At 41.1% G+C, this 23,590-nt stretch overlaps 1 protein-coding gene across 1 annotated transcript in view; it reads right to left on the bottom strand.

The window, feature by feature from the left end:
• The window catches only part of NXPH2 (neurexophilin 2), a 106,304-nt gene extending 83,102 nt beyond the window's left edge, over window positions 1-23,202 (bottom strand). Inside the window, exon 1 of the mRNA XM_030883011.2 lies at window positions 22,971-23,202. Coding sequence (XP_030738871.1) covers window positions 22,971-23,021 — 51 coding nt within the window. The 5' untranslated portion in view covers window positions 23,022-23,202. The remainder of the gene's footprint in view (window positions 1-22,970) is intronic.
• Window positions 23,203-23,590: the final 388 nt, after the last annotated feature.

The following is a 23,590-nucleotide window of genomic DNA, read 5'->3' as shown; positions in this document are numbered from 1 at the left end:
GTCATTTCTGAATGACAGGAGTGATTGTCCAAGCAGGTACCACTGTTATGATTTTGCCTTCAATAAGCTGTGTGATGAGAGAAGGGAGAGGCACAAGGGTGAAGCAGGGATGAGTCTGTTTGACTCTCAGATAGACTCAAGGTTTTAGGAAAATTTCTATTTCCTAAATCCACAGACTAACTCTTATAAAAGAGGCCAAAACCCTCTATAAAACAGCGAAGTCCAGAAAAATGAAAAATCATAATTGAATAAGATTGTACCTCTTTTGAAAAATCTGGTCACTGATCTTAAATATTATCACCTGGGTTCTATGTATAACATTATTAAATATTATTACCAAGGAGCTATCCAGGGACCTAGGAGACCTCTGCTTGAAATGTGCTCTGATCCAAAAGACGTGTTCCTCTATCTTTGTGAAATAACTGTAGAATCATAGAATTTCAGGTCTGAGCACAACTTTAAAGCTCATATACTATTTACAAAAGAACATTTAGGTTCAGTGATATGGTGACTTGCTCACAGTCACACAGCTGGTCAACGAGAAGAGTTCAGTGTTCAAGTTTGATTTCCTGCCCCCAAGCCAGAGTGCCCTACACGATACTATTTCTGTGCCTGACTCATGTCTTCACCTATCAGGCCCTGCAAACTCCCACATAAGTGTTCTGGCTGAAACACGCCCTGCCTCACTATCAAACGCCCTGCCTCACTATCAAACGCCCTGCCTCACTATCAAACGCCCTGCCTCACTATCAAACGCCCTACATTTCTTGTCATATGCTTGCATTTGCAAATTCCAGTTCTCAAAATTGAAAGACTCATAATTAGAGACTGTGGCCTTAGAGATCGATTTCCCTGAGGGTGTACCATGTCTGGAGAATCCTGAAGTCATCAGACTTTGCTCTGCACCTCACCAAGAACACCAGCCAAAGTTCACTCAAAAACGGTTCCAGGACATTTCGTTCTTGGCCTCCCGTTCTGAGAGGATGAGAGCTGGTCCAATCACAATACATTTATGTCACGGAAGTGTTTCCTTTGGCTACCTTAGGAGATACAGAAGTCACCATCTCGGTTCCTGAGACATTTTGTGCCCCCCACCTTGAGTTATAAAGCAATATATATGCTGGGGAGGAAAACTGTCATTTGAAAGTCCTTGTAACTCCTTCTGAACCCCATAAGACTCTGGTGTGTGGGTTTTAAGGATTTTATTTCTTCCTTTTTTTTTTTTTTTTTGCGGTACGCGGGCCTCTCACTGTTGTGGCCTCTCCCGTTGCGGAGCACAGGCTCCGGACGCGCAGGCTCAGCGGCCATGGCTCACGGGCCCAGCCGCTCAGCGGCATGTGGGATCTTCCCGGACCGGGGCACAAACCCGTGTGCCCTGCATCGGCAGGCGGACTCCCAACCACTGCGCCACCAGGGAAGCCCCACAGCTATCTTTGATAATGGTTATTTTTTATTAAGGTCATGCATTCACAAAATATTTTAGTACCCTGTGTCTATTAGGACAGCATGTGGTTTCAACTAACAAAAACTTAATTACCACAGTGGCTTAAATAGGCAGAAACTCAAGAAACAAGAAGTCCTGAGACAGGCAGACTAGGGCTGGCACAGATGCTCAACAAAGCCATAAGAGACACAGGCTTTGTCATCATTCTTCTCTGCCATTCTCAAGATGTAGCCCTCAGCCCATGCTTGCTGCCTCATGTTCACAGAATGGCTGCTGCATCCCCTAGCTATAATTCTATAATCCAGGAGGAAGGTGGGAAAGGGGCAAAGTGCCAAAGGGCCAAAGGCATTCCAGCCAAATTTATCCTTATTCTAATCAAAAAAGGAAAAGATTTCCTGGCAGTAGCACTCAGTAAATTTGTACTCATATGCCGTTGGCCATATCTAGGTCTTATAAACTACCTTGTGTTAGAATTTTACAAGGAACAAAGAGGTTGTAGACGATGATTGTGACAGCCAGCCAATAGTGTCTGTTATAGATTCCTCTGCCACTATTCTTCTATAAAGTGTTTAAATTAACAATCATTCTGAAAAAGTCTTCATGTTCATAACCTAAAACTTTTTTCCCCAAATTAAAAAGTTAAAACTCACCTACAATTTGTTCATTCTCAAAGACAATTGGGAAAATTAAGAAACCCAACCCTACATTGAACAAATACCTATATATCTTAGTGAGACAGCAGTAAAGTAAGTGGGCTACCTGCTCCCCAGCCACTAGGGGGCAATAATAAACTCATCTTCAAACCATTCTCTTTTCCTTGTTGCACGCTCTGAGTCTGTCCCCATACTCAATATCTGTTTAAGTTTTAAGATCACTCAGCCTGACCCTCTGAAACAGAAAGAGCTGTCTGTTAGAAACATGCTTACCAACGGTGACATCCTGAGAAGTTACATGTACAGTATGGGGAACCACATCTCATTCGCCACATAAAGGGTCCCTGCTTTGGAGGAGAAATGCTGTCAAGATCCTTAGCTAATGGTTTTTCATTAAAAGCCATAATGTCGGGACTTCCCTGGCGGTCCAGTGGTTAAGAATCTGCTCTTCCAGTGCTTCCACTGCATGGGGTGTGGGTTTGATCCCTGGTCGGGGAACTAGGATCTCACATGCGGCACAGCCAAAAAAAATTAAAAAAAAAAAAAAGCCATAATGTCCTTAGAGGAATATTTTCTAAAACAAAGCAGAACCAGCTCCCTTTAGGCTAGTGTTTCTCAAATTGCCTCTAAAATCTGCCTTGGAAGCCCTACAAGATGCTGCTTAAAATGCAGGCTCCTGGGCCCAAACTTCAACACCTGGTATCGATCTCCTGAGCACGAGCCCAAGAATGCGCATCTTTAGCAGTCTTCCCAGGTGGCTGCATACTCCAAGTTGAGAGCCACTTTCACAGATTAACATTCCAGACTCATAGGCTGAGTGGACAGGCTGGCAGAGTTCTCAGTCAGACCAGACGTGGACCTTCTTTCTGAAGCCAAATGCTGGTGGGAGAACAAGAATTTCAGTTCTTTACATAAACCATGCTCTGGACAAAGGCCTGAGCTCCCTTTGCCGAGTGACTATTCGGAGCAAGAGTGGCCACTGACTAAACCAGGCTCTGCACCTACAAGCTTCCAACTGACTAATACCGTGACCAGGTAAATGTCTACTATCCTAAAGGGATTTCAGGGTGCTGGAGCTAGCTTTACCTGAAGCTCAGAGATCCACAAAGGTCCAAAGCTTTTGTCCTTGTGCCTGACCTACTGCTGCCATATGTCTCAACCCTCCCCTCCATTTGACCTTATCCAGGCCGTTCCAGTCTTCCCTGCCTGGGCTCTGCCGAACCTCAACTAATTATTTCGCCAGGGCAGTGTCTAAAATGTTCTCTGGCTGCCCAGGGTTAACCCCTATGCCAAACATTCTCTCTGATCTGTATTACCTGACCTTACCGCTCACCTATGGCTGTCAATTGCTCTAGCAATGGGGCAACCCTGACACCCAGCTTCTTGGCCAGGTCCCCAACAGTCAGGGGCCGCAGCCGGCTCCCAGTCACACCTATGCATCAGAGCTTTTCAATGCGATATGGCTGTATTTCTTTGTAGTTTTGAAATTTCTGTGATTTACTAATACATCTGCTGTGCCTCCTGTTGGTTTTAGCAAGAAGCTGAAGCATGTTCTGTGGCAACAGAAATGAGTGCTATTCTGAGAGTATGTTGGAAATCAGAAGGGGGTTTCCTGTGCCATTTGAAGCTGAGAAACGAGGATCCTGGATGGGGCATCAGTACCCGAGTACATCTTCCCACCCACAAAGTTCACTAAAATAAAGTTGGGAAAGTAGTTTTCCGGCCGCTTGCAGCTATGAGAATATTTAACTCTCAAAGATTCTGATTGAAGTACATATCTGAAGCAAAATACGTTTTATCGTGTGCATTCAAATGTATGTATCATCTGAAGATAAAAAAGAAGGTTGGCAGACTCACCTAAAGAGAAACCTAGCAGCTCTGAAATTTAGAAAAGTAAAAGCCAGGCGTCTGAAGCAAACCATTTAAAAGTGCTTGGAGGTGTTCGGAGGGGATGTCATGGGAGTAGTGCTAAATAGACAAAAGGTCATCACATTTCAGAGTATACGGTGGCAAAGGTTTAGGCTTCTTAAAATCCAGAGTAGCATAAGGGTCAGGTACAACTGAAATTTAAGAGAGTTTCTTTCCTGGATTAGAGAAGGATGGTATATACAGAACCGGGAAGTAGCCAGGACAACACGGGTCCCCAGAGAAAGAGCTTAGCAGGCGCTTCTGTTGGAAAGCATATTAAGCAGAGTCAAAGCTGAGTATATGTGAGAGGAGAGAAGGGAGCAGATGTGAGGACAAAAAGCACGACTTCTGCTTCTTTCATAGCACACCCTCTAGCCTGCCCCTGACATACCTGGAGACGAGAGCCTTGAACTACACTCTGTCGTCAACAAGGTCAACTTGACATAACAGAAGTCCACGGGCTACGACAGCTGTTACATCACCAAAGGAACCAGATTTCATGCCAATGCTGGCACGTCTCTCCCCATGCTTAGCAGTTTACCCAGAAGCCTTGAACATTCCAGAATTCTTAATACAAACTTCAAATCTCTCATTAATAACATTCAAAGCTGACAGCTTTTGCTCACTGCAGGCACTCATAAAAGACTGTTCTTCCACTGTAGGCATTTCATTTAGTAACAACTTGGATAGAGATGCTTTGCCTCTACATCTCCCCAATATAAATCAAAACACAGACAAATCAAAACCAAATATTGTAGAAGGAATGCACTTAATTACCCGGTCATGTGCCTTCACTGTGTCAGTTTTGGTCTACCAACTCCAACGTTGTACAACACACGAGAAGGGCTCATTATACCCTGGTATTTTTGTTGTTCAGAACCCAGAAGAAAAGCTTTTCCTGGATGAAAAATTCCTTCCCTGACAGCCTCTATGGGGTTGCTGTGGATAAACAGAGGATGCCTTTATCACATGGGAGCTTGTGGGCTGTGTCCTGCTTAAACCAGATAGCGCTCTTCAACTGAAAGTAGATCTTTCCCTTATCTGCTGGAAATATGCTTGTTTAGTATAATGAGAAGAGGGGCCATTCCCTACAGAGTCATGCCTGGCGCCTCAGGTCCGGCTGTCCCTACGTGCGTGCACCATTATGTAACGTTTCACCTACTTGTAGAGAAGGTAGGAGAGTTGTGGCCTATCTCATTGTTACAACAAAGTTACAGTGCTTATATGATATGTTAAAACCATAGCTGGTCTTTGAAATTTTTAAAATAACCTAAATCATGAAATGATCACCTTAATTAATGTTAATGTTAAATAAAAATCTGATTCATAGTGATTGCAATTTGAAAAGAGTAAGTTAATCTATACTAAGAAAAAGCCCTTAGTGTATAAATGTCAGCAAATTAAACCTACTACCTCACAAAAAAATAAATAAGTGAAATAAGGACCTTAATGTAGAAAAGCGCTAAAATATCACAATTAAAAACCAGATCAGAAATCTTGATCATAAATTTAAAATTGCTGAATGTCTAAATCCTTATTTTCCACCTTATGATTGACTGCAAACTTTAGAAATAATTTTTTCCTATATTAATTATTTCTTCTCTAATTATATAAATATTGATATATTAAAAAGGACAAGAGCATGGCATGTTGTACTAAAAACACGAATCAATAATGATAGGAAGAGATTGTAAAGCATTACAAAGTGGATATTTGTGGACAAACATCTTTTGTGGCTAACTGTATTTACTTCTAAAAGGGTAAAAAATGGAACAAACCAGTTCCTTGGCTACTGAGAATATCCTTTCTTTGTTCTAATATAAGAAAACAGACTTAGTCTTGAGAGAATCAGACAGAACAAATAGCAGTATTTTAGTTTGGCACTTCAACCTAGGTGTAGAAGTTTTGTCCCAAAGGAGCCTTATGATACTGCTAAGAATAAGAAAAGTTAAGGGCCTTTTCCCACGTAAATCCAGAGCTTCAAAACAAAAGGGCTTCAAGAACACTTTGAAGGAGTTCAGCGATACTGAACAAGCAGACTTAGGGCTTGGATTTAATTTGCCAGCCAAACTTCTCTGTAATCGGTCACAGGTAGTTTTCCATTGACTTGGAAACACAGCCTATCAGGAAGGATACTGAGTGATTTCTCTCAATGGTTCACTCATTCATTCATTCATTTGAGCACTTACTGGATGCCTACTATGTGACTGGCTGTGGTGTGACACAGACTGACATCCACATTCTCTGTGTTCATAGATTTCACCTGGGTTAAGTGGAATGCAAAGAGGAGCACCTGCAGATACAGTGCCATGAGATCAATACTACAGCGGAGGTATGCACAGTGTGCAGGAGCCCAGAGGGACACACTTAACACAGAGGTATCTTTGGAGAGGAGATCTGAAAAGCTAGGTGACCCCTGGGGACCTGAGGCATTCTTCCTCCTGTGTCACTGGCAGTGTAATCTGTATAACTGTGGCTCTTTTCCTCGGGGCTGGCTTATATTCCACCAACCAAGGGCCAAGGTTCCAACAGCACGATAAATTCATAAAGCCAAGGGACATCCAAAAGACCATCTGCTCTAGGGGTTCCCAAATCTGGCTGGGCCCCAGCATCACCTGGTGCCTGGGCCTCAGCCTAGAGACACTGATGTAACATGCCTGGAGACTCTGAAAAGGCTCTCTCGCTGCAGCCAGCCCATGAACCAGCGTTTGGGAATCACCGACTCCAACCACTTCCATTTTCAGAAGGAGAATTTTAGAGGAAATTCACACCCACAGAATTGAACTGACTTCAACAGATTTCGGGCACATTAGGACAGCAGTGGTGGAACATCTGGCAAAGAAAAATTTGGTCCAAATACTTTCAAAGAGTATTTCCAAAGTGCATGATATAAGCCATATAAAACAGGACCATTTGTACAAGGTCAAGAACTACATAATAGGAGAGAAAACGTCAAGAAAACTGGGCTTGGACTTCCCTGGTGGCGCAGTGGTTAAGAATCCGCCTGCCAATGCAGGAGACACGGCTTCGAGCCCTAGTCTGGGAAGATCCCACATGCCGCGGAGTAACTAAGCCCGTGTGCCTCAACTACTGAGCCTGCACTCTAGGGCCCGCAAGCCACAACTACTGAGCCTGTGTGCCACAACTACTGAAGCCCATGTGCCACAACTACTGAGCCTGTGCTCTAGGGCCCGTGCTCCGCAGCAAAATCCACTACAATGAGTAGCCCATGCACTGCAACGAAGAGTAGCCCCCGCTCTCCGCAGCTAGAGAAAGCCCACACACAGCAACAAAGACCCAACACAGCCAAAAATAAATAAAAATAAAATAAATTTATTTAAAAAAAAAAAGAAAATGGGCTTAATAAAGGTATTTGTTGCAATGAGCTATAAATTACCTCTGCTATTCCTGGTATGAAAAGTGAAAAAGGAGCCAAATTGAGTTGAAACTCTCATTCTTTAAATAAGGATGCTTGATTTATCAGGAAAACAGGTTTTTGTCCTTAGGAATATATTCCAAGGAAAGGCTTAGCATAGTGTCATGCCTACAGTAGACACTTCAACTGTCGAATAAAGCAATGAATGAAAATGTGAATATGCGTTAACCAAAAAAGTGTTTTCCTACAGCCACATCCTACATTAATCTTTGACAGATGCTAAGAGTATATCAGTAAGTAACAGCTTATTTAGGCATTTGTACAGAGTGACAGAAGCATTATACAGGTCTGTAACTTTCACGGTAGAGACAACACATCCTCTTGCAAGTGAAAAGATACCACTTTTTTTTTTTTTTTGCGGTATGCGGGCCTCTCACTGTTGTGGCCTCTCCCGTTGCAGAGCACAGGCTCCGGACGTGCAGGCTCAGCAGCCATGGCTCACGGGCCCAGCCGCTCCGCGGCACATGGGATCCTCCCAGACCGGGCACGAGCCCGTGTCCCCTGCATCGGCAGGCGGACTCTCAACCACTGCGCCACCAGGGAAGCCCCAGGATACCACTTTTGATGTAGTGGGAAAGGTTCAGTAGGAGAACGTCATCTGTGTGCATGTACGTGTGTATGTATTAAAGGCACGGGCTGGAATGCAGGAGCCCTGACCTAACTGGCGTGTCTGTAACACACTCACTCGGAAAGCTACAGGAGCCTATACAAAGGCCCACCCGCCTTGACATAAAGGGATATATCTCTTTATACATCCCTGGAGTGGCAGCCCAGCTGCAGTTCACTGGAGTTCTCAGATTTTATCCCAATAAGTAAGGTCACTATTTATGTATAGATTTAATTTCATGAAAATATACTCTATTTCAAATTTTAACACCAGCTGGGATTCTTTTTACTTTTTTATTACCACGTTTATCTCTGGGGAAGAAGATGCAAGTCTTATAGTACCTTCATAGATACAATTTCTTAAAAAATGAGAATTGCCTTAAAGGAGAAACTTAATTAAAAAATACATTCTGATGTAGGAGAAAGTGATTCATACACCATTTATAAAAAATAGAGTAACTCACAGTTTACATTTGTAAACTTGAAAATCCCCAATTTTCAACAAAAAGAAATGCAGTCTAGCCCTCAAAAGTTGAACTGAATAGTTTTAAGCTACATTTAAAAAATCTCAAAAACTAGATCAAATCTTCCACTCAAAAGTGTTACTGTCCTGTTTTGATATCCATAGTGTCATCTGGGTTTGGGATAAATTCTTTGAAGAATGTAGTCCCACTATATTTTAATTATAACAAATAGGTACATCGAGGGTGATTTAGTTCACGTTTTTATTAACCAACTATTATTTATGGTTATCATTTTCAGTTTTATTTGCTATCTTCATTACAAAGTAACACTTCCTCATTACTGCACTGTAAAATATGGAAACTCGAAAGCTTTCCTAAAACTCTTGGAGCCAGCCCTAACTACTGGTAAGATGTGTACCTGAGGCAAAATGAAATGTGTGAACTTTTCTTGGAGGGAACTCTTATCCAGGAGAGGAATATCAGGGGGATCACTCATCAATCATTTCCCTCAAAAAGGAAAATTTGTCAGAGATGTGTGCACTGGGCACAGCGCCTGATGGACTTGGCACTCAAAAACTGAACTGAAGGAAACTTGCCTGAGATGGAAAGAAGTGTTAAGAAATAAACTAGGTCTTTGCAAAATGCTGACCCCTTCCCAACAGTTCAAAGACAAAGTATTTAATTGGGAGAGTCCAAAGAGCTCACCTGGTTCAGCTTCTCACAGCCAGGAATTCCCTTCACTGGTGGTTCTCAGTTGGGGTGTGTTTGCTTCTCAGGGGACATTTATCAATGTCTGGAGATATTTTGGGTTGTCACAATGGGGAGAGCGTGCTGCTGGCATCTAAGTAGGTAGAGGCCAGGGATGCTATTAAGCATCCTACAAGGCACAGGGCAGCCACTTTTCTCCCACCCCTTCCCCCCACTCAAGTAATTATCTGGCCCAAAATGTCAGTAGTGCTGAGGCTGAGAAACCCTTCTCTGAGGCATGACCCAACAGATGGCCTCTGCTTACCTCTTTTTTATAAAATGACTTTTTTGGAGGAATGACTGACACACAAAAAGCTATACATATTTAATGTATACAAGTTGATGAGTTTGGAGATAAGTATACACCCGTGAAAAACCATCAAGCCACAATCTACACCATAAACGTATCTATCACCTCCTAGGGAAGGCGCACGTATGGCCATGTCCTGAGCATGTCTTTACAACTGCTGGACAGCTCCTTCCACTGAAAAGACCCACTTTATCTTGAAATTCACTGATGAATGATATTTGTCAAAAGCACTACAGAAAAAGAAGGGCACAAATACAAAATCACATTTTAAGGTCAAAATGCCTTTTCCAGATGTTAATATTCACTTTCTAATCTATTTAAATGATAGAAGAAATTAGAGCACAGAGTAAATAAACTTACATATTGAATTTTTGTTGGTTGTATTATTTTTAATTCTATTATTTGGTAGCTTTTAAGGCTTTAAGTCTATTTCTTTCTTTTTTTTTTTACCATGAAGATTTTTTTTTAAATTTTTGATTTTTTTACTACTCTGTTTCAGTTTAAATAACATCATTGACTTCTTTTTATGAAGGGTGATGACTGTGCCTATCTCCCTTTCTCCAATTCTTGGTTTTGGTTGGTTGTATTATTATTCGTAAGTCTACTTCTTAATTTATTAACATTAGACAGCTTAAGTTCTTACTATGAAAAACAAGGAAACTGATATGCTCACCTACCTTCACCTCTTGTATTCCCTTTACCTCCAATTTTTATTATACTATTTCAGTTCATTAATGTTTATTATAGTTACATTCCATTCTCTTTTTTTCTTTTTTTTTTTTTGCGGTATGCAGGCGTCTCACTGTTATGGCCTCTCCCGTTGCGGAGCACAGGTTCCGGATGCGCAGGTCTAGCAGCCATGGCTCACGGGCCTATCCGCTCCGCGGCATGTGGGATCTTCCCGGACCGGTGCACGAACCTGTGTCCCCTGCATCGGCAGGCGGACTCTCAACCACTGCGCCACCAGGGAAGCCCATTCCATTCTTAAACTATGTTTAAATCATTCCTGCTTTGAGTACAAATCCATTTTAAACACAGCAAATTAATAAACAGCACTTATAAAACTGAATGGTTTAAATGAAATTCCCAGTAGGGCCACAGTGTGACTGGACCACACTGAAGGAAACAGAACCCACATCTCCCCTGGGTCAGAGGCTAATGGCTCTAGCCTCCTTCACTTCTTCTGAGTCATACTCAGACACCACGCTACCTCACATCATCCCCTTGTGCTATATTCTTTCTTGCTTTGCTGATGTACTTCTTTGAGGATTTTTCCATATGGAGTGAGTGGTAACTCCCCCGAGACGCCTGCATGCTCCAGATGTCATTGTTTATTTTCTCTTCCTTCTCTTCCTCCTAGTTTTCCCCTTCATGTTTGATTGATAATTTGGCTGTTGGTTCAATATTCTTTCAGAATATTCAGAAATTTGAAGGCATTGTTCCATTGCTTCTAACATCCAGTGTGGTTGATGAGGCGTATGTTTGTTTTGTTAGTAATCTCTGAAAGCTCTTAGAGTTTTCTGTTTTTTCCTTTGAGTTCAGGAATTTCACCAGGATTTTATTTTTTTTATCAGCCCATTCAACCCTGTTGACTATGTTCCTTCCCCTCATAGCCTCCTGTTATCTGTTTCTGGGGCTCCTCGCTGGATTTATCCTCTACGTCTTGTCACTGTTCTCTCGTATTTTCCATGTTGGTCTTTCGGCTCTGTCATGGCAGTTCCCTTGATTTCACCTTACAGTTCACCAGCATGATCTCTGTTCCTTTTTTCCTAACCTTCTCCCTGACGTATTAATTTTGTTACATATTTCACTTCCAAGAACTCCTTCTTATTACCCAGTCGATCTTTCTTCATAGCAGTCTGTGAAAAGGGCTTGTTTTTAGGATGCAATATCCTCTTGACTCTCTGAGAATCCTAATTAGGAATTTTTAAAATTGAACTCTGTCCCCTGTATTATTTGTTTCTTCCAGGGTAGGTTCTGTTAGTTTCTCTTTGTCCTTCTCCTTCTTATTATTTTTTGCTAAAGATTTCACTTAAATGTCTGGTGATCTTGTGGTCTATGTCTGTTTACGAGTGGAGATCTGGTTGATTAACACAAAGAGCTGGAATGGGTCTTCACTGTGGGTGCTTGGGTCTCTTTCTCTGAGCTCTTCCTGTGGTGGGAGTTCTGATCACAGGTTCTCTAACAGGAACATATAGTGTTGATTCCCTAGGATGCATGGAACTGTTCATCAAAGTGTCCCACCCTTCTCAAGCCAAGACATTATGACCCAAGCCATCTAGGCTCTCTCAACCAGAACGTGGCATCTTAAATGAAGTGAAAGAAAAACTTGAGAGAAAAAGATGGACATTTATTCATCATCTTGGCCAATTGATACTTTCCCGATACCTAGACCCTTGATTTTGCTCTAGACATGCCCGATTCTCCAACCTTTCCTGTGTGCTACCCTGTATTCAGGAATTTCTTCTCTAAGTTTGTCAAAGTCAGTTTCTATTGCTTACACACAAAAAACCTAAGCTGTTGCAGGTGGAAAGGAAAACTGACCTTTGTTAAGCTAATGCTAGGTACTAGGCATTTCACTTTTTTGGTATATAATCATAACCCTAAGAAATAGCTATAATTACCATTATTTCAGGGAAAAAACCCCACTGAAATTGAGTAGATGTGTCCTCTTGTTCAAGGTGCCAGAAAAAGCATTGGAATCCAAGTCAGTCTGACACTAAAACCTATGCTTTCCCTTTACTCTGAAGTATTCATGGAGTATAAGGATACAGACCTGGCTGCAGTTAAGAGTATGTGATGAATATTGGATGGGAGATTTAAGGCTGGAAAACCAGAAAGAGAAATTTAGACTCAATGTATTAAGGAAAAGGGAATCACAGTCTCATCCTTAATAGTGGAGTGGCATAGTAAATCAAAGGAGAATTTAAGAAAGATGATCTGTGACATGTGGAATGCATTCAGAGGGCTCATGTTGGAATAAAATAGACCAGCTAGGAGGCTGCTGTAGTGATGAAATGGAAGCAGGTGGAGAGAAAGAGACCGTTTACAGATGGATTTGGAAGGAAATTTCACAGGATTTTGTGACTGAATGGATACTGAAGGGGATGAAGAAAGATGAGCCAAAAATGACTGAAAGATTTTGAGTTGCAATGAGGAAAGATGAGTGAATGTGTTTACCTTGCCTCTCTCCCAAATTTCCAATGAAATGAACTAGGAATGCAAAAACAAGAATGAGTGCCTAGTGCTACAAAGAGGAAAGGATGCCAAGGGTCCACAAAATGTGAGAATCTCTGGAAGATGTAAAGAAGAGTGAATCAGAATGATGGAGAAGCCAATTGTGCTGAGCAGCCAGTAACCAAACAAAGGCAAAAGAGAACAGCACCTGAACAGGGGTTTACCCCCTCAACAGAATCCCCTCTCCACCACCAAAATCAGCACGGGAGGAGCTGGGAGTGCAAGCAGGCGCAGGGCAGCTACCAGGAGGATGCATGTCCTTCACTAAAGCAGAAAGAGGGCTGAGGTCCTGAATGCTCACCCCTTAACTCCAGGCTTCATTCAACCTAGGCCACTTAGTCAGTTAGCTATGGAATCTGCCCCAGAAAGCTTCCATTTAGCTTCTATATACGATTATTTATAGGTAATATGATTGTCTATATATAAAATTCAAGAGAATCAAATTAAAAATTATTAAAACTAATAATCCAGTCCAGAAATAAAACTGATACAATAAATATACTAAAATAAATAGCTTTCTTTAAATTCCAGCAAAAATCAATTTTAAAATGTCAGGCCTAGAAATGGTAGCCACAACCCCATAATATATAAAATATCCAGGAATAGTAAAATAAACAATTGTGCAAGAGCAATATAAAAAAAAAAAACTATAGGGCTTCCCTGGTGGCACAGTGGTTGAGAGTCCGCCTGCCAATGCAGGGGATATGGGTTCGTGCCTCGGTCCTGGAAGATCCCACATGCCGCGGAGCGGCTGGGCCTGTGAGCCATGGCCGCTGAGCCTGCATGTCTGGAGCCTGTGCTCCGCAACGGGAGAGGCCACAACAGTGAGAGGCCCACGTACTGCAAAAAAAAAAAAAAAAAAAAAAAACTATAAAAGTTTAAAAGCTGTAGACAAAAAGAATTGAAAAATGGGAAGTTATTTAAAAAGGAAGGAATCACAAAATAAATTCAAAGGGTTATTAAATATAAGAATAAACTTCACCTTCTTAATAAGTAATATACAACAGATTTTAAAAACAATGAGGTGTTTTCCTCTAACAGATTGAAAAAGTAAACAAAAAAGCCACTATCCAGATAGGGATGTAGGATGCATATCCACTGTGAGTGGTACTGTATTTTTGTATGGTTATTAAGGGGAAAATTTATATTTATCAAAATTCATATTGTACATTCCCAGCCTTGGCCAAGTATTTTCAATTCTAGGAATTCATTTTGTTTATTTTTTATTATTTTTTTCTATTTTTTAAATGTTTATTTATTTATTTTCTTATTAGTCATCCACTTTATACACATCAGTGTATACATGTCAATCCCAATCGCCCAATTCATCCCACCACCACCCCCCTAGGAATTCATTTTATAAATATACTCACAAATGAACTGAAAAAATTCAAGACAACCAAAATTTTCATTAATAAGAGACTGATTAAATACCTTATGGCATATCAGTGCCATGAAATACTAAGAATTCTCAAAAATATAAGTTGTACATGGTATAAAAATGGCCACAGTATATTATTGCATTAAAAATACATGTTACGTGATGTTATGTTGTGTTGATATAATTATGATGAAAGCATACATATCCGTAATTTCTGGAAAGAGACACATTAAACTACTAATAGCGATTATCTCTTAGTATAAGATAGCACAAAGCAGGCAGAGGTACGAATAGCTGCTTTAAAAATTTCTGCATGTTAAAAAAAAATTTAAACAGACACCTTAGGTTGGGTTCCCCAGAAACAGACAGCAAGACAAGTGTTTGAGTGCAAGTGATTTATCGTGAAGCGTGTCCAGGGGAGTCTGGTGGGGAAGTGGGGCAGTGGGTCAGTGAACAAGAGGAAGCCATGGACGTGTGCGATCCCAAGCAAAGTCCCCTTGAGCGGAGCTTTGACCTGCTCTCACAGGGACACTCCAATGTATTCCTTAAACCTCTGAGCAAGGGAGCTGGGCCTTTCACACTCTGGCACCTGTCAGTCATTTGTCAAGAGCTGTCCCAGAAGGAAGGGAACTGCAGTCTGGCTCTGAGTGCTCTCTGGCGAGGGGGCATCCAACACCCCCAGGGAAATCCTCTGAAGGAGAGTTATAGGTGCCCAGTGTTAGAACAGAAACCAAAAAAGGAGAGGGCGCACAGAAATGGTAAGAAGAGATCCAAAGGGATCTGGGTGGAAAGCCAATAACATTCACTATGCTATACCACCTCTGTAATCAAATACATATTTTCATAAAAAGTAAGAAAGGGAGAGAGGGCAAGAGCCAGAATGCTACTGGTAGAGTAAAATCTTCTACGGAAGCTCACAAGTCCTGCGAGTCTAGTAGGTGTCAGCACCTACTAGATGCCTCCCCCCACCCCACTGGCTCCTTCTCATATTCCCACCTGTCCATTAAAAAAAACAAGATTAAGTAGCCCTTCATAGCAGTTGAAGCCCTTCTCTCTCTTCTTGTTCACCTTTTCCATCTGAAGCGGGACAGGTTGAGATCTTGAGGAATTAGAGGAACTCTCCAACCCTCTGCTGATCCTAACTGGAACCACATCACTAGGCCGTCCACGTAGCCCTAAAGCTGTAAAAGCTGGAGCACCTGGAAACTAAACTCTGAGGCTAAATTCTAAATGGGACTCCCGAATAACAGCCAGGCTCTAAAAATCTGTTTACTCTGTTAAACTTGTTGACTTCATGGCAAATTTGTTTAAAACCTTCCTAGAATGAGTCGAGGTTTCTGCCTCGGCATGGCTGCTGAGCAGAACAGAACATTTCCTGGAAACGTCCCTCAAGCCCTTCACTCTGGGGGTCTATGATGGATCTCACAGCCTTCTGCTACAAACAGATGCTACCGTGACCTTGGGGATGGACTGGGCGGACAATTCAAGTTGCGCCTTTTGTGTGGTCTGTATACAGTCTGTCTTGGAAACCTTCCACGCCTTTGTGTCTTCATTTTTAAAAATGGATGCAATAACTATTGTTCTGTTTACCTTCCAGAGCTGATGTGAAGATGAACCCTGAGATCACACACATGAAATTATCTTATAAACCATGTGATGCTTTATACTAAGTCGCTTGTCCCAACACAAAGATACCAGACATTAAAAAGGGGGACAAGGTAGTGACTTCAAGATCTGAATCCATGAATGTTGGAAGGTTACTTGTTCAGGAAAGCTGTGTGTGGCTGTGGACATGTTGAGTGTGAGTTGGCAGTAAAACATCCAAGGCAAAGAAAGTGAGCTATGGAGAGATGGCCTTGGAGGCTGAGCAGTAGGGTAGGAATTGAGGTACAAATTTGGGAGTCATCAACATGGAAGCAGCAGGTGAATTCATGACTGTGGAAAACACACTTTTGAAAACTTCACCTCCCTTTTCATTTCTGCAGCCACATTTCTTATGTTTTGGGTCTTCTGTTTGGGTTATCCAAATGCAAAAACTGTATTAATAAAAATGATTGTTATCATTGCTACAAAGTGTTAAATGGTTCTTTTGAGTCCCTATTCTCTTATGTATACATTATCCATTCAAAATATCATGCAGATCATGGACTTTTAACAGCCATATAAATTACATATGTGGTCTCTCCCTTCAAGTAATCTCAACTATTTCCTAAGTTACAGTTTTGAGTGAATAAATATACAAGCCATATAACTTAAGGTAAAACTGATGAGATTTTAAAACTGTCAATATATATGTCAATGCTTGAAAATCACCATTTTGCATAATCTTGAATAAAGAGATTTACTTAAGTGTTTTTATGACCTGAGAATCCTTTTATTTGGCCCAAACCAGCACTATCACAAAGTCAAGTTTCGTTTTTAAAGACATTCATGTTGTTTAGAATATAGTTGGACTGAACCCCAGGACTAGTCAGTCTGTTTCAGTTGACTTGTCGCCTGATGTTAAAAGCATTAACAATTTCTTCCATCTTTGATAGGTCTCACATGCCAGTTCTTTCTTGGTTTTCTTTTTAAAATTTCATACCATTAACATCAGAACTCCCAAGACCTTTGGAGTTAGTTAATAGTATTCCTGACTTAAATAGGTTGGATTCTACTGAGGTGTACAAAAAGTCGCATGCTAGTTTTCTGGTTGAAGTACAGTATTAAGCTGTAATGCTGCTTATCTTAATAATTAGAATTTAACTGAGAGCCAATTTACTTTTTATTTAAATTAAAGAAATGAGTAGATGTTAGTGGTTTACAATTTAAAAATGGTATATAGGGGGAAAAGCCCTTATTGTACCATTTTAATTTAAATTTTATTGATTTTGCTGATTACAAGTGTTAAATCAGTATTTGTCAATTCCCTTTGCCTAGTTTCACTAAATTGTCCTTTTCCATAAGAAGATATAACATTAAGCAGTCTTGTAGTATTTTAAATCTATTTCTAAATATATGTACCATTTGTGATATGGTTAAAAGCACAAACTCCATGTAAAACTTATATTTAAAGCAATTATGTTTGTAGGTAAGACATACTTTAAATTGTACAGTAAAGATGTACATAATTCATAAAAGAAAAATACAGTAACACTGTTACTGTACATTAAAAAAAGGAAAGAGATGTTAGAAATCATTTTTCATTCTCTTTATCACTGATGACGTCATTGTACAGATGAGGGATTTGAGGTTATTAAATGACCAGCCCAAGACACACAGACACGCGCGTGCGCACAGACACACACACACACACACACACACACACACACTCATATTCTCATAGCAGTTCCATTTTTTTTACTGTTATGTCCTCAATGTCAGCTACAGTCTCAGTGTAAAGTCAGGGACAAAATAGTAAATATTTGTTGAATATGCAATTTATTTAGAGATAGAACTCGTCTTTCGACTCCAAATACATTGTTCTTTCCAGTACACAAATGGAAACTTTCAACATGTCCTTCTTGTAGATTTTTTGGGAGAACAGAATGTGATAAACTGTGTGAAAGAAACTTGAAAACAGGTAGGTATATGCAAATCTAAGAGAGCATTATTATCATTGTAGTTTAAATTTGTAAAACTTCCCAGTTTTCTTACTATGGGTCCATAAATCTAAGAAAAGCAAAATTTACAAGAATGACAATTTTAAAGACAACTATTTTAACTTCTTGAATGATCTGGCTAGGAAAAATATTTCTTATAGCTTTTGGGTTTAGATAATGAAATATTCATTTTTAATGGTAGTTCTATAAAGAAACAGAATTCTTTATTATATACTGATCTTACAGCATAATGAACCAAACACTTATTTGAAGGTTTTCATCTAGATCTTCATAAACTAAAACCAACATAAATTGGAAGTTTTCAATCAATCTTAGAATTCTTTCTATAATATGAAAATCTATATTGTAAATTGCTTTAGATACTTTTTTTATTGAGCAAGATTTTGAAATAAAGAACAGAGTTGTCATCGATACCGTTGGTCATATCACAAGTAATAAAAAATTCAAACAGATTGTTAGCAAATAAAGACTCTTACAATTTTTAGTGAATAAAGACCAACTAAGGCATCTGAATTTGGCACAATTAAAATTGTTTGTGATGAAACAGTGTTACAATATCTTACAGTGGTTCAATAAATAGGTTAACTTGGAAGAGACTATTGAAAATGATTTAAACATGCTACATTTTAAATTATAACCACTGTGCAAGAATGATATAGAAATTAGTTTCTTAAATCATCATTCCACATACTATAAGGATATCTAGAGAGTAAACTCACATGGATGAGTGCTCAAAATCACTTGGACCAATTTTTTAAAGCAGCTTTAAAATAATTGACTCCCAAATCAAGATATTAAATGCCAACTTCTAACTGGCTATAATGCTTATGGCTAAGATAGAAATGAGATTCTTCACAGAAATGCTGACACAGCCCTAACTGTAGGCATTTGAGCGTGTGGCTATAATTCTTTTTTCAAATCTTACCCAGCAAAGCTTCAGGTAAAAGAGACCGCAGAATATGTAAACGGTAGGAGACAGTCCTGGTGCTTTTACAAAATCACAAACCTGTGACACACTTATATTCATCTCTGATTGCTACTACTAAATAACGAGATCATTCACAATGTATTGATTAGCTCTTTAATAGATAAAAGGTGGGCAGTGTGTTGTAAAAATCAACATTTTTTAATTCATTCGATTTGCAAGAGCTACACATTTTAAGCTGAGAATGGAAAACCTCTAATAAAAGTTTTGCAAAAAAGCCTTCTGCCTTATTTAGCATTTTGACCACTAATCAGAAACAATAAAAAATTAAGAAAAAAACTATAAAAAAAAAGAAAGAAAAAAAACTATGGAACAAAAAGTAACAAGGCTTTTCTTTTCCATTCGGAAATCTATTGAGCTATAAAATAGGTTCCCAAGGGGAGTCAGTTTCCTATGTGGAAGGCATTTAAAACTGAACTACACAACCTAATCCTAAAATAGGCCAAGGGAACACAATTTATACTGGGAGGTGAGTGGCTGGAATAGAGGACTTAATTGTCTAATCCTAGTTCTCATTTTTAAAAATGTCTAAGATAATGATGCTTTTAATGAGGAGTCAATTTCAAAGCCCAGCCAACTCTAAGTCGTAACCATGATATGGTGGTATTTTCTTCTCCTCTGCATTGTCATCTAGGCAACAGACGACTATTGATCCTACACTGGAAAATACTGTTTTGATGTTAATTGATCAAAACTGTATGAGGGAAATTGTGATTTCTGAATGGAAGACAGTCATGAGTTATCACTTCTTGAAAATACAGAACTGGGAATAAATATATGTTATGACTATGACACTAAATAAATATTAAAATCAATCATTTGTTAAGATAAAAATATCCTCAATAAGTTCATGTGGGATGATACTGTATAATGAGGATGAACTTAAAATTGTTAAGACTTTGCATCACAAGTATTCTGATTTTATAGGATTCTAAAAATTTGCTAACTTGCATCGCTTTTTTAATTTATATTTTACTTGATAAACTCATCATTATATCACAGAAAAACAAGTTGAAATGTATAACAAACTAATTTTTAAAATCACCACTAAATTTTATCTTAAACTCAAGCTTATCATCCATTTAAATTCAAATTTAATCTTTTTACAATCTGCATTTTACTTAGAGGCAAAAATCACACTTATTATGAGTTACAAATAATCATGCAAATCTGTGAGAAGCTGTCAACTGGCGAAGCCTTTACCTTGTATCATGTCACAAAATAACACTCATTATAATATTAACTTCAAATGCTAATTTTCTCTTCATTAGATGGCAGACAAGAGATAATTTGCTATTAATATTTTTATAAAGATATGTTGCTGAATAAGAATTTCAAAGAAAATAATACATTCAGGATTGATACTTAATTCTGCAAATGCCTAGTAATCTTATTAATTAGGCATAGCAACCTGTCTGTTAAAACACTAGACACAGGCCAGGAAAATTGGGTAAGGACAAATCACAGACACACATACTTCATAGTTTACCTGCAATATTTATCAATTCAGCTTACTGTTTTCTTAAAAATTATAAATATCCCCCAAACAAGTAAAAATCTAGTTATTGTATCAGTATTATATGATAGGGACTTATTTGGGCCCAACTCCCTCTGACTGCTTTCATATGAATCAGGCAATTTTCTTAAAATTAAAATGTCAATATCCCCCAATGAATCCACTACTCATTTAAAAATATTTAGCATTTTAGGATGGCAGTGGGAATGGAAAAGTAAAATCCAGTTCCAGCGATAACCCAACCTCGTCTCTACTCCCTCCCCCCAAGGGCAGATGTACTATGTACACACGGTTCCTAGAAAATGAAAAAATTAGTTTTCAATCATTTTATCCACTTGCTATTGGGATTTAGCAAAGAAGTTCAATATTAGCTGAAAAGGTAGACTAAAACTATAAGCCATCCAAAGGGCCAAATTATAACTTTTTTTTTTTTTTTTTTGGATACCTGCTGGGTTGGGGCAAATGGTGGGATTGGGGGGTGTTTTCATTTAGATCTACCCTGCTCAGCCACTCTGTTTTCCTTTCACATCCTAACCCCTTTGTGTTATAAGGCTGGAAACAGCTCTAAGATTGTGGAGAATGTAAACAGCTTTTTATTGTCCAAAAGGATGGCAGTGTAAGGAATGTATGCTTATCGCCCAGCTGCAGCTCCCCACCTCACTTACCATGATAAAGTGCTCCAGGAAAAAAACATTACAACCCAAGCACAATCCAAAAATGGATTAGAATTTGACATACACTTCCTTAAAAACTGATAAATCAAGCCACGCTGTAATATTAGAATCTAGCTCTTAAGGAGGGTCTATAATCTTGTCAAGATGTACTTCTTATTCCCTATTGACTCTGGTGGTGTGAAAAAAAAAAAAATCTAATATTCCCAATACAGTAAACTGATAGAAGAACTTTTCCCAACAGATCCCCCAATATAGCTCCTTATCTTTAAGAGTCTAATACAGTGGAACAGATACACAGTTCATGATCACTGAATGCAAAATTAAATGAATGAACTAAGAGATTCATGAAGATATTCTGAAGATCCTACCTAAGTACCTGAGTTCCCCAGGTTTTTACAGTTTTACTTACACACACCATACAAATGTTGCTTTGTTAAATCACCTTTTTTTGGAATCTAGATCAAACATTTCAAAAAGCAAGGGATACTGAAGAGTATTATGGCATATATGTGGCATGCTTAATGCCTTAGATGTAAAATTTATTTTAACATGCCATCTTGTATATAGGCAGTATGTGCTGGCTCATTTAAGGACATTTGGGAACATCACTGCATTTTCTTCTTGAAGCCACTGAAGAATTTCTTGATGCTGTGCAGGTGAAGCTAATCTCTGTGGAAAAGGAATGGACAGGCCCTTTCGTGCTCTCTCCCCTTCACTAAGACATTTTAGAACTCCTTCCATCCTCAAACTTACAGAGTAGCTTTGCGTCTACAATATCATATGTATCATAGAGAAACTTTAATAAGTTACTTGATCTTTCCCTCTAAAGGGAAATGAGAGAGAGAGAGAGAGAGAGAGAAGGGAGGGATGAAGGAAGGAAAAAAGGAAGGATCATCATCCTTGGGTTCCTTAACCCTGTTTTAACAGCCAGATTAAACTGGGTCAAGTCTTAAATATGAAGACCAAAGAAACCTTGGCTTCTGGAGAAAGCCCTCTTGATAGCACCGTATTAAGACAAGTGCCAAGAGAGCAAGAGAAATCCATCACAGAGGCGGACTGCGCCAAAGCAATCCCCTTCTATAATTGTACTTTAGAAGTTGTCTTCTTGAACGTCTTACTTGGGATCTCCCTTAAACAGAATTAACTAGCAATCCATACAGCATACAGGTATATTTCGGAAGGAGGAGAGGGTGGCGCCACGCGGGAAAAGCGAGGAGAGAGGCACCACTGGAACGGTCGCCTAGAGCCTCCCTGGCGGACCGTGCAACCACCTTCTAATACCCTTCATATTCCTCGGTGCCCCTGAGCCGCCCAGACCAGACAGGAGAGGTCTTTGGGAACAAAATGCGTAGAGACGACGGGGAGGGGGCTCCTGTGTGGAGTTGGATTTGAAAGTTACATCCTGCGTCCCCGCCGGAACAAAACCCCATCCTAGTCCCCAGTGCCAGATAGAAAACGAAGAGAAATCCAATCTGCCTCCCAAATCGGTCTTTTGCCTAAGTTTTTCCCCAGCAAGGAGCCACCAACCGGCCCTGAGAGCGAGGATGGACGATGCCGTGCTTTATAAGTGTTTGCGGGCATCCGGGCAAAATACCACGTGAAAAATAACCACCAAGCCCCCCAAACTCTGGGCTAGAGGCAGGTCTTTCAGCCCATCCTCATCGCGTCCGTCTACCCTTATCCCCTCCTTGACCGCTCCTCAATAAACGTGTTCCTTCTCTCTCGCCTTCTTCCCTGCCACTTTCTGCCTTCTTTACCTCAGCCCTCCAGTCCCAATCCTCCATAAGCACCGCACTCGCCTCAGGGTCCCCACTCTGATCCCCGTTCCCTGATTCTTTCCCTTCAACCTCTAAGGCAACCCTAAACTCCCTCCACTCCCTGCGCCCCCGACCCCATGGCCCAAGCAGCCCCAGACTCTGCTTCCGAGTCGGCAGCCGGAGCGGTTTTCCCGCCGAAACGCGGCCCCGGCGCGTGGGGCGTGGGGCGCGCGGCGGGCCGGGCACTCACCAGCTGCAGCAAGCCGGGGACCACGACGAGGGGCAGCGGCCGCAGGCGCATGGTGCCGACTGGCGCGGCGTCTCACGAGCTGCGCGCCCTCGCCTGCCTCTCGCGCATCTCCACTTCGCGGGGCAGGACTGAGGACGCCAGGGACTCCGCGCGGCGCTTCCCTCCCGGAATCCGAGCGCAGCGCGGCGCCACGCCGCGCGGGTCGGGTGGGCGGGCTGGGAAGGGGGTGGGGGAGGGCGGGCGGGAGATGCTTCTGGGGCCCCGCGCGCCCCTCCTTGGAGGGGGCCGGAAAAGGAGCGTGGGGGGCAGCTCGAGCTCCGGCGTGCTGCGCGGGGTCCCAGCAGCGCCCGGGGCTCCCGCGTCCCGGGGTCAGGGTGAGCGCGGCGGGCGCCCGCGGGCGGGAGGCTGCGGCTCCGGCGCTTTGATGCGGGGTTCCCGCGCGAGGCTGCTCCCGGAAGAGCTGAGCGCGCCCGGGAGCCCTGCGAGGCTCCGGGGCCTTCTCCGCCCCCGCTCAGCAGAGGGCCGGTTGGGCCGGGTGCCCTGCCCACTGACCAGCTCTTGTTTTGCCGGGGAGGTGGCACCGGGGAGTGGGGGGGCGGGTGGTCTCCCTGAGTGGATGC

This window comes from Globicephala melas, chromosome 7 (genome assembly GCF_963455315.2).
Source record: "Globicephala melas chromosome 7, mGloMel1.2, whole genome shotgun sequence".
NCBI classification, from domain to species: Eukaryota; Metazoa; Chordata; class Mammalia; order Artiodactyla; family Delphinidae; genus Globicephala; species Globicephala melas.
This window is presented reverse-complemented; position numbering and strand designations above follow the sequence as displayed.